At 43.2% G+C, this 10,734-nt stretch overlaps 4 protein-coding genes across 4 annotated transcripts; 1 reads left to right on the top strand and 3 right to left on the bottom strand.

Moving 5' to 3' along the window:
- Window positions 1-232: 232 nt before the first annotated feature.
- On the bottom strand, window positions 233-2,275 carry BCIN_01g04120 (hypothetical protein). Its single transcript, XM_024690436.1, has 4 exons — window positions 1,834-2,275; window positions 1,690-1,783; window positions 1,431-1,630; window positions 233-1,377 (listed from the first exon to the last, which is right to left on the bottom strand). Exons 1-4 carry the CDS (start codon window positions 2,164-2,166, stop codon window positions 301-303), a joined length of 1,704 nt encoding a protein of 567 aa, XP_024546205.1. The 5' UTR covers window positions 2,167-2,275; the 3' UTR covers window positions 233-300.
- Window positions 2,276-3,477: 1,202 nt separating this feature from the next.
- BCIN_01g04110 (hypothetical protein) lies at window positions 3,478-5,144 on the bottom strand. The gene is made up of 3 exons (XM_001548932.2): window positions 4,545-5,144; window positions 3,770-4,486; window positions 3,478-3,716 (listed from the first exon to the last, which is right to left on the bottom strand). Exons 1-3 carry the CDS (start codon window positions 4,783-4,785, stop codon window positions 3,568-3,570), a joined length of 1,107 nt encoding a protein of 368 aa, XP_001548982.1. The 5' UTR covers window positions 4,786-5,144; the 3' UTR covers window positions 3,478-3,567.
- Window positions 5,145-6,009: 865 nt separating this feature from the next.
- On the bottom strand, window positions 6,010-8,776 carry Bcmdm32. Its single transcript, XM_001548931.2, has 2 exons — window positions 7,771-8,776; window positions 6,010-7,718 (listed from the first exon to the last, which is right to left on the bottom strand). Exons 1-2 carry the CDS (start codon window positions 8,564-8,566, stop codon window positions 6,352-6,354), a joined length of 2,163 nt encoding a protein of 720 aa, XP_001548981.2. The 5' UTR covers window positions 8,567-8,776; the 3' UTR covers window positions 6,010-6,351.
- Window positions 8,777-8,797: 21 nt separating this feature from the next.
- Bcpno1 lies at window positions 8,798-10,211 on the top strand. The gene is made up of 3 exons (XM_001548930.2): window positions 8,798-9,000; window positions 9,064-9,203; window positions 9,266-10,211. The coding sequence occupies exons 1-3, from the start codon at window positions 8,925-8,927 to the stop codon at window positions 9,821-9,823; spliced, it is 774 nt and encodes a 257-aa protein (XP_001548980.1). The 5' UTR covers window positions 8,798-8,924; the 3' UTR covers window positions 9,824-10,211.
- Window positions 10,212-10,734: the final 523 nt, after the last annotated feature.

Raw genomic sequence — 10,734 nt, 5'->3', positions numbered from 1 at the left:
GCTCCTTAGCTAAACTTGAACATTTCATCCGATATCACCCCAAAAAGAAGTTGTTGCTTCTCTTCCAATCATAAGAGTATGCGTCAGAAATTTCTTTTGGTTTTGTATCTCAGGAGATGAGAGGAGATGGGAAATAGAAAATTGCGAGTAACGATATACAAGTATCCATACTAATTCTGGAATGGCACTATAATAACCGTAAATTATAATCATTCAAAGAGATAGTTTTCAGTATAGAATTAATTGATAGCTAAAGATTATAATTATTCAAAATCGTAACAAAACAAGGCCATCTACCATCTAATGCGCAAACCTAAAATCTAATCTTGAACTCCCACTCAATTTCGTATTTCTCTTATAATCCTGTTGTTCCTCAGCCGTCATGGCATTCCATACCTTTTCTCTCTGCTTATTCCTCATTATATAATATAGTTTTGTAAGTAGGAACACCGCAATGGCCGCGATATTAATTATGAGTAACTGCGTGTTACCACGATGATATAGCGGTTTATCGTCAGTCCTGTAAATGAAGTTTGCGCAAATATTTCCCAGTTGCACTGCCATATTGTACAGAGCAGAGGAGACAGATCGGGTTCCAACGTTGTTTGAGTTTTTGGAAGTCCATGCTACAAGAATGGCGTGGCAATAGGGGTATGAAAGAAGCACTGTCACTAGTGCGTATGTGTTCCAAGCCTGTACTCCTGAACCTGGCCAAAAGCGAAGCGCAATGATACATGGAAGGGTCCACAGTGGTTGTATCATGGAGACTAGAGTTCTTTCGTTTGCGCGTTCGGATAGCTGGGTGATAAGAAGTAGCATGATAATGTGGAAGACTGAATAAGGAATTGTCAACAAGTTGGTGTTGAATGTGCTGAAACCTAAGTTCTTCAGGGTGAGAGTAATGTAGGACTGAGGTGGTGATTGAGGAATATATGCGATCAACCCAATAGCATACAGTGGCCAAAGGTCGTAATCCTTTGCTGCGTGCCAGAGTTTTTTCGGTGTAATTGCTTGTCGATTGTGCATATCGCCCTTTGAAGGATCATCTCGAAGAACTCGATTAACGACGATGGATATCTCACGATCAGTAAACCAGCCCTTTGGTCGAAACCATGCTTTCGTCTGGACTGCAGATGCTGGCATCATGAAGAAAGAAGCAAGGCCAACTAGCAAGGTAATCAAGCCCTCAATGAGGAATAGCCAACGCCATCCTGCCCACCCTGATACACCCCGTAGGTGAAGTAAAGCAAAAGCAAGAATCGATGTAATGATGGTAGTTCCGGAAAGCGTAGTCCAGAAGAAGCTGAGTCGTACGGGAAGTTCTTTAGATGTATAAAAGTATGACAACCACAATACTATATCTGGAATAAACCCGCCCTATCAATTGGTGAGTTTCGAATTTTCAAGCTCAGATTTTACGATAAACCTACCTCAAGAAGACCCAGCATACTTCGTGTAGCATAGAATCCAGATTTTCCTTTGATTGCACACTGAGACATAGCAACTACTGACCAGAGGGTTATCTGCAGCGGAATCCATCTATCGGGTCCAATCTTCTTGGAAACCAGCTGTGAAGGTAATTCGGCTAGTAAGAACGAGAACAGAAAGATTTGGTTGCCGAAGTTGTAATCTAGATATTGTTAGTCCCAGAGCACTTTCAATAAAAGAGGAGAGTTATGACCAACGTACCATTTGTACTCAAGTTCAGGTCATCCAACAAATTATCTGCAACGGCTTGGGTTAAGTTACCACGATCGACCTGTAAACCAAAAAACATTACACACTGGAATGTTGTCAACAATGATCTAAATGATTCCGAGATCTCAAACTTACAGCCCAGAGACAAACTCGCCAATCTAGCCGTCGAACTAGACGTCGCTCTTCCTCCTCGGTCCAAGTGAAATTGGGGTCAAAGGCATGCCGACATTCATATTGCGATTTTTCGTAAACCGCAGTCCAGTGATCCCTTACGTCGGGGTCTAGAAAAGGATTTTTGGCAAAGGCGGATCCATCTTCATCTGAGTCGGAGGCCGTAGAAACAAAAGTTGAATCTTTTACAGGAATTGGGTCGCCAAAAGTTGTTGCTTCCTCGTACTGAAGCGAGTCATCTGGTTGTCGCGCAGCACCACTCTTAGGGTCTGTCTTGTCTGTGGCAACTTTAGACATCTTCGAATATACGCGGGTTGCTCTCTCAATTGATCGGTGTTGAGATGTAGGAAACTAGATACTTATATAATGCGATGGTTCAAAGATATGCTCATGCTACAATATCAGCTATATTGTGATTGGTGCGAAAGGCCAAGAGACGCTGCAGGTGTGGGGGGCTACCGAGGGTAGACACTTATTGAGGAAGATCCACAGGAAATCACACAATAGAGATATCTCGGAGTAAACTCGCAGCCAGACCTTCGTGGCAAAGACAATGCAGCGAGCGACATTATCCATAATCTCGGATCAAGACCTACCTTTCCCTCGTAATAGTTTCCCCGATAAATGAAAATAGTTAGAATCAGCAAAGTTTTCACGCCTCGACACCAGATAAGCCCATGACGTGCTTTTAGATGGCGCATAAATCATGCTAATATATTGAATAATTTCACAGTCAAACGCATGCTGCGTAAACATCATGAAATTCTCGAGCGCCACCATAAGAGAGCATATTCCGGGACATGCTCCAAAGTAGTCATGGAAGCCCTTGAGAGAAAAACTTCATAATAAATCAATCGATGAGAGAATCTCTAGCGCACTTGTCGCCATCAAAGCCCGTCCCAAAAGTTTACCGTTTTATCGACGAAGACAGCTCAAGGCACAAGCATTGGCCACAAGCACGAAACTCTTATCAGTGCTTAATGTACATATGATGTTCCGTCTGCATGGGAAGCTACAAAGTTGGAGAAACAGTGTAACGGGATAGTGGTTGGGTGTGCATATGGCATACAATGCCTGTAAGGACATATGTTGTCATCTGTCCCCGGACTTTCGTGATTGTTTCGCGATCGATTCAATTTTCAGACAATCCATCAAAGATACAGTGGTAATAGTGGATGAAACTTCTGTCGTCATATGTGAAAGGCGCAAACAGAATGCTGCCAATAGCTTGGCTTCGCTGTCCTCAATCGACAATTGAACCGTCTTTGCATTGTCTGTATGTATGTCAGTTCAAACCCCGTTGTTGGAGTGAAGTTCGGAAGGTAGCTGCGGTGGAGAAATGTCTTAACTTTTGGTCACGTGGATAAAAATGTTGTGGTCAATGCCTCCTGAGTTTAATTCTGTCCGCAAATTGAACACGCTCGAATGGAAAAGAAGTACAATCTAAACGAGCCATTTTGTCTTTTGTGATATCCATAAACAAGGTCTGTTATGGGCCATTAGTTCCATCTTTATATACCGCTATAGATGTTCGCGAGCAGACGGCCAGTGACTCATTCACCGGTGTTCATGACGGCATTCATGACTATATCTATCCACAAGCACAAATGGTAGCAATTTGACCAATAACAGTTTACAAGGATTCATGTCAATCATTTTATTCAAGTTCTTCATTATAGTATCCTGTAGCTATTTACATCAGATGCCTAGGGCATCTCTTCTAGACTGGCTCTCGGGGTCGAAAAATGGCTTTTCTCCAACGCTGACAGCTCTGACACCATATCTTTCACCCTGTCCTTCGAGATCATCTGTGGCCGTATGGAAGACTGAACGGTTGTCCCAGATAGCTATACTTATCGTTAGTACAGACAACATACAGGGTACTGCAAAAAAAACTTACCAAGATCGTTCTGGTTCTTCCACTTGAATCGCACCTGCAAATCATGATTGTCCACCAACAATCGCTTGAACCAACCCAAGAGTGCTTCACTTTCCAATTGAGTCACATCATTGATATGGCTAACATGGCCTCCAACTGGGAAAACAGATTTCCATCCAGTAACTGGGTTAGTTCTCACTACTGGATGCACGGCTTTCAATTCCTTTCCCACATTTTCTGGAGCTCCTCTTGGCTTATCGTACAATTCGAATCCACCATTTGCAGCAGCTTCAATGAAGCCAGGTTGTTGGAATGTCACAGTCAGACTCTCGAGGAATTTTTGATAGGGTTTTGAAATCCGGTCGTAGATTTCATATCCACTTGCCCACAATGTGTCGCCTCCCGTTTTTGGGAGAACCTCTAGTTTCAAACTTGAATAATCGGCAGGCTTTGGCTCGAAAGAGATATCCGCATGCCATTTGGAAGTATTTTGGAGACCGTTTGCTCGGTCAAATTTTGTGTTGAAGTAAAGTTTTTTGTTGAGCACCGAATCAATGGTACTAATTTCTGGATCTGTTACACGATATCCTTCTCTCTCTGGGTTGAGAAGTGGATGAATGTGAAGGCCTGAAGTTGATGGTTTTCCTGAAAGGAGACCAATGCGTTGGACAAGTTCTTTTTGCAAATCGGCAGTGAGATTATCTTGCTTGCGGAAGAATACCACGCCACGTTGAGATACTAAGTCATGGTTAGCATACAAAGACTCGTGATAGTATTGTGTTTCATTAGGACATACTAGTAAGAGCAAGCTCGCGTAGGAGCTCATCGGCATTGGGAGCTTGAAGCCATTCTACCAAATTGACATCTGGAAATTCGCGGCCGATAACGGGAGTAACATCAAAAGACTCAAATTGATCTAGAACGCCAGTGCTCTTCACCCATTTTTCTTGACTGGTGGAATCTGTCTTGGTGTTGTCGTTGCCTTTGTTAAGGTTAACGACTGGAGCTGATTGGGCTTCTGTTGCAGAGGGAGCCATGATATTGAGGCTTTTATATTGTTCTTTGGATCTGGATGAACAGGATGAAGAATTAATGTCGAAGTTCTTAGACAAAGAGAGCTAGAGATCATGATGCTTTTATAGAAGGGGTTTCTTCAGTCTATGTAGTTGTCTTTTCGATATGCAAAGTCTTTTTTAATTTTGACTTGATATACTGATTATACAGTTCTCTACTACCGGGAATAACGGCAAGTATGGCGAGATACAGATGATGCATGACGAGATATAGCAACAGTACGTCGGCTGTATGGTTTAAACTAGTATTGGAGTGCAATGTAAGTGTCGGATGTCTCCATGCGTGAATCGACATGCACCGTGATGCTAAAGTGATATGATCCAGACAGTGGTGAGTGGGTTACTAGATAAGAACGCGGGGTAATATTACTGACTGTTTTTTTAATCTAAACCCTGCTGTGTGTTTTGTGCGGTTTATGCTGTGATAGGGGGTGTAAATTGCGTCATATTCGTGACGAATATTATTGGATACTTGGCATTGAGATATTGCATCAGTCACGATTGACACTTTAACTGATAGGCCTAAGAATATAGGCAGCTCTTTAAAAATTAGTGCTTATGAATCACTCATTCGCTAGTGACTTTGTATCACCGTCGTCTAAGTGTTATTCCGTACCCGCTAGTCCCCCTCTTCGCTTACATGCAGAAGCTATTCGTAGGAGGGAGCAATACGGCTGGGTTCCCACCACTTCATGATACGTCCAATAATTGAGTTTTAATCTTCAAACTTGATGTGACATATATCTTTTGATAAGATTCAAGATAATGAAAAGGTTAAACTTCATTTGGCTACCAGTTTTATTTGTAGTTGATTTATAATTAGACAATTAGAGGATTCTGATGATGATAAAATTGACCAAATAGGTGAACTAAATTCCGAGCCTCCGAGAACCGTTGCTACTGGCATAACTATACAAGTAGAAGAAACAAATGGAATCATGATACTTTAAAGACAGCAGTAAAAAGTGAAAGGTGGAGCTACGAAGTTCATCGGAAGCAACGTAAGAGGACGTGCATTTAAAGTCTGAAGATTTACTGCTTAGTTTGGAGCTTCACATTTTCTACCACTTCGAAAAAAAGAGTTTGCTACATAGGCATTGATGGTAAGATTGGATACGATGATGATGTAGAGAAGGAGAAGAAGGAGGAGGCGAATAAACCAGCCTTGTGAAAACAGATGTTCAAGCCTGTCATCACGCGAATTAAGACGGGAGAGCAATGACTGATTTCAGTAAATTTATCTAATTTCATCTTCATCTCATTATTCTATAGAGATGCGCGTATAGACGTGTATGAACACGCATCGAATCCCAAACTCCTGTTCTTCCACCCGCTGATCCGTTTTTTGAGGGGGATATCTAAACGCCATGCCAATTCAACCAAGAAAGCAAAACCAAGCTATGCACTACCCATCCATTGCCACACCCTTTTATACAAAAAGATCATTATACCACACGGTAAAAGGAGAGTCTCATGACCTTGCATGCAGGCCTTGAACCAGCCCATTCATAAGTTTAATCAATTGACATCTCAAGCAACATTTCCAGCCATGCCCATAAATATTGCCTGGATTGCCATAGAGATTGACCAGAATCCCACCTTTTTCAACCGACGCAGGCGTGCCTGACTATCTACCACATCTTTCGCAAATGCTTCATAAGTCTCGGCGGACATATCGTCCATCAATCCACTATCGAAGATGGTCCAGCTACCATCAAAATCACTAGCTCGTTTCACGATTCGACAATTGATGGGGATAAACGTTTTCTTCGCATTGATATAGGCAACGATGGGTCGAATCAGGGCCTGATTGACGTAAGACAAGTCGCGAGTGAAGAGTGGTACGGCTGCTTTCACGTCATTGAGATGGATGCGAAGATCCATGACAATGTAGCGTTTATTGTCGTCGTGAGAGAGGTTCTCCGCCAAAGCATCACGCTCAGCCGGGGTGTCTAGTTCTTCTGTCCGCGGGTTGTTTTCGAGGATGTGGAAATAACGATTAGAAGTTACAGCTTCTTCCATGCGGTCGTAAAAGTCGGACATCACCTTGGCGATGCTGTCGTCCTCTTCAGTTGGAAGCATAACGTCAGAAACAATGTCGACATTTCCTTCATGGATCCAGCCAAACGGCCCTTCCACTCCTCGATTTAAATGGTCAATTTTGAGACCATCTATGCGAAGACGACTTTGCTTTTTCCAGGGGTTTGACCCGCCATTTCCAGAAGAGTCAAGAGCGTGAGAGCCAGTAAACCCGTGGATCTGTCGAGGATGAATTGTGAAAAGAGATCCGTCAAAGGCACCAGACATATTGCTCGCCGAAAGGAAATCATAGAATAGCCATTGTTTTCGTAATTGGGGCAAATCGCACGAGAAAATACTGACAGAGAAGGGTCGGAAGCCATTGGGTTGATGCACGGTGACTAAGAGATCCTCCAGCTTGAAAGAATCTATTTCGAAATCGCCGGGGTTATGCTCATGTCGGAACGATTTGGGGTCGATGTATTCGTCGCCCCAATGAACCGAAGTTCTATCTATTACCCCTCGGACACCTTTGATTTCTACGTCCCGAAGAAGTCCTTTGCCATTCCACCATTTCACAAACGATAAAGTGACATTGACTGTATCAAGAGTGACGTCAAATTGGGTGTAGTTTGTATCTTCCTCTTCCTCCTTTTTGCCCTCTGTATCCACCTGCCGTTGAGAGGCAGCTGCAGCCGCAGCACTCAAAGATGAACCCTTGCTAAAGTTCGTCTTCCCTTGCCCTGGTCTCCTTGAGACAAACACATTCCGGAATGTAATTACTCCATCTTTCCATCGCGGCACGATGGCAGATTCGAAAACGACCTTGATCCCCGCCGAATGTGTGAGGTAGTCACCTACCCATCTTGCTAATGTTTCTAATCTCGAGTCAGTCATCGTAGAATTCTTATGTTTTGTTATGACTCTTACCTTGAGCAACGACAGTGTTGATAGATAGAATAACAAGAGAAAAGAAAGTTGTAGTTCCGACAAAAATCCACGCAATATTTCCCAAGACGAACCACGAAACAAAAGCACTCCAATCATCTACATTCCAAGGCCGTCCGCCTCTAATTGTAAACCACTTGAACCGGACCTTAAGTCGAGACCAGAATCCCGTCGCTGCAGCAAGTAGTTCCTCTCTTGTCGGTCGATGGGGCATCTTTGGCATGTGAGGAAGATGGTACTTGCTCGAGGCAGAGTGTGAAATGCTAGAATCCGTGACCGGTTCCTTTACTGGCGGGGTAGTCTGTGAGGGGTTGTGGATCTCTTGGGGTGTCTTCCGAGCATTTTGTAAATTTGATGCAGAGCTTTTATTTCTTCTCGCATAACCTCTTGCCCTTCGCCGGCTACTTGAATGGATCTCACGTCGCCATTCTTGTTGAAAATATGTCGTCAAAGGCCTTCTTGACGATGATGATGCTGTATATAACGTCTTCTCCACTGTGGTTGTACATGATGCTATCGAGGGTGTTGCGGAAGTACCTGAGCTCAAATCGAGGAAGAAGACCCCGCCATAAGCGAAACTCCTTCGAACTTGAGTTTTGGGAGAAGAGCTGCTGAAGGACCTGATTCTGGATTGCGAAAATGCGCGACGAGTAGAATTTAATAGAGTCGAATTGGATATGAAAGGCCGTATAGATTCTTTGCATGCCCTTGTTGCAACGAGTGAATTTGCTTGATCCCATAACTGGGACCATAACCTAGGTTTTATGTTTATCGACATAACCTCCAGCTCATCCTGAAAGATTGAAACAAGACTGTTGAAGTCGTAGAATCCTTCCTCAACACTCGTATCTTGGAACAAAAAATGAAAATGAAGACACACGAGAGAATGAATGACGATGGGCTTTTCCGGATGCGCCTTTTGGAATTTTTGGCACTAATGAAGACGCTAGTGATCTTATCAGTAAATTCTCTATCGCATGCATCCCCCACTAAATATTTTTTCCAATTTGATCGACTGACTACGAACATTAAAATCGACATTCAAAAAAAAAGGACAATTATATTCTCAACTACATAACGAATATTTCCACGAAGATATTGTCCAACTTCCCCGTACGCAACCCGACAAGAGGAAAATGCCTGCACCAACAGCTTTGTTGAGGAGACCGGAAGAGCTTGCTGAAGCTACTAATGTGCCAGCACCCGATCAAAGTAATTAATCTCATGACGCTGTCTCTATGCGCATTGCGGGAATGGTAACTAATGCCACACCAGATCAAGATGATGAATTTTTATTAGATGCACCAGAAGTTACTTCCGCAGATTTGGATACTATCTTGCCTCCAGCCACCGACAACAGCGAGATGCACATTGATGAAGAAGGACGACCTCGATTTGCACCAGCCAAGAATATTGTACGGCTCTCAATCTATGCCACTCTTCAAAAAAGCGCATACGATTCTAACAAAAACAACAGGACCCAGCAACCCGAGTCGAAACTCGAAAAGTTCCCATTCCTCCACACCGAATGACACCTCTCAAAGCCGCCTGGCCTAAGATTTACCCTCCTCTCGTCGAGCATCTCAAACTCCAAGTCCGCATGAATATCAAAAACAAAGCCGTTGAACTTCGCACCTCCAAACATACTACCGATACCGGATCTTTACAAAAGGGCGAAGATTTCGTCAAGGCCTTTTCGTTAGGTTTCGATGTTGATGATGCTATTGCATTATTACGACTTGACGATCTTTACATCCAGACTTTTGAGATTAAGGATGTCAAGACACTGCAAGGCGAGCATTTGGGAAGAGCCATTGGCCGTATCGCAGGCAAGGATGGAAAGACCAAATTTGCAATTGAGAACGCAAGTCGGACAAGAGTGGTTCTTGCAGATAGCAAAATCCACATTTTGGGAGGCTTCAAGAACATTCACATTGCGAGAGAGGCCATTGTTAGTCTGATTTTGGGTAGCCCACCTGGAAAGGTTTACGGTAATTTAAGAACCGTTGCTAGCAGAATGAAGGAGAGATTTTAAAAGCTAGAAGGCATCGGCTAGACTTACGACATGGAATTTCATTTACTAGGCGTTGCGGTGGTGTTTGGGGAAGGGAATATACAGGGAAAAGTATCATTCTGGCATTCACGAATGCATTATATGTTCCTATTTGAGCTCATGTAGATTGGGAGAGGATGTATAGTATCCAAAAATTTTCAGAACTTAATCGGAGCTCCTTTGCCCATAATAATCTCATATAAGCGAACATGTGAAGAAAATATGAGATCTAGTTTAAAAGATGTTGATGTTGATTTTCTTAGCTGTCCTGCATATTCGAAGATTTAATTTCATCATACCTGGAGAATAGCAACACTCATCTTTGCCATTTTCTGACATCTTATGCCTACACCAATATTGGACTTGTCCAAATGAAAACAGAAGCGTGAGAAAACCACGACATCATGTTGTCTCCTTCGAAACGTTGAAGTCTAGATGTTTGACGCTGGTGACCCTCATGCCCATTACCCCAGAGAACGACTTTAGTCTCTTCTGGGTCCTAGGTACTCGCAGCCTGTGCAGTTACTTGTACCACTCATGTATCGACTTTCTATCTCATATCGTTACATTGAACCATAGCGATGGGGCACTCGAGTGTTAGCTCACAGGCACTGGGTAGGTCTAAAACATCCATGGAAATTCATTCTCGAAGCAACACACCTGGGCAATCATTCTCAGCTGAAGAAGGTTAAATATAGACAGGAATTCACGACTTCGCGGTAAGAAGTGCACGCTCTGCCATGTTTTTGTGGATCGTATTCGCCCTTATGGATCATTATTCTATGCAGGATCCCATGCAGGGATTCCAGAGTATTACATCAAAACATCATACCTTCGTAATGAGAAGACTCGGGAGGTGTTCGATCATGCATCTTGGAGGCAGAGGAGACTTC

Source organism: Botrytis cinerea, chromosome 1 (assembly GCF_000143535.2).
Source record: "Botrytis cinerea B05.10 chromosome 1, complete sequence".
In the NCBI taxonomy this organism is placed as follows: domain Eukaryota; kingdom Fungi; phylum Ascomycota; class Leotiomycetes; order Helotiales; family Sclerotiniaceae; genus Botrytis; species Botrytis cinerea.
The sequence above is the reverse complement of the archived record's forward strand: the minus strand, read 5'-3'. Positions and strand labels throughout refer to the sequence as shown.

Coding starts and splice junctions, on each gene's coding strand:
- BCIN_01g04120 (XM_024690436.1), bottom strand. CDS start 2,166: ATGTCTAAAGTTGCCACAGACAAGACAGACCCTAAGAGTGGTGCTGCG. Junction 1,631..1,689: donor CCTGAACTTGAGTACAAATG/GTACGTTGGTCA, acceptor AACAATATCTAG/ATTACAACTTCGGCAACCAA. Junction 1,378..1,430: donor GTATGCTGGGTCTTCTTGAG/GTAGGTTTATCG, acceptor ACCAATTGATAG/GGCGGGTTTATTCCAGATAT.
- BCIN_01g04110 (XM_001548932.2), bottom strand. CDS start 4,785: ATGGCTCCCTCTGCAACAGAAGCCCAATCAGCTCCAGTCGTTAACCTT. Junction 4,487..4,544: donor ACGCGAGCTTGCTCTTACTA/GTATGTCCTAAT, acceptor ACCATGACTTAG/TATCTCAACGTGGCGTGGTA. Junction 3,717..3,769: donor GAAGAACCAGAACGATCTTG/GTAAGTTTTTTT, acceptor CGATAAGTATAG/CTATCTGGGACAACCGTTCA.
- Bcmdm32 (XM_001548931.2), bottom strand. CDS start 8,566: ATGTCGATAAACATAAAACCTAGGTTATGGTCCCAGTTATGGGATCAA. Junction 7,719..7,770: donor CAACACTGTCGTTGCTCAAG/GTAAGAGTCATA, acceptor ACTCGAGATTAG/AAACATTAGCAAGATGGGTA.
- Bcpno1 (XM_001548930.2), top strand. CDS start 8,925: ATGCCTGCACCAACAGCTTTGTTGAGGAGACCGGAAGAGCTTGCTGAA. Junction 9,001..9,063: donor TGTGCCAGCACCCGATCAAA/GTAATTAATCTC, acceptor ATGCCACACCAG/ATCAAGATGATGAATTTTTA. Junction 9,204..9,265: donor TTGCACCAGCCAAGAATATT/GTACGGCTCTCA, acceptor CAAAAACAACAG/GACCCAGCAACCCGAGTCGA.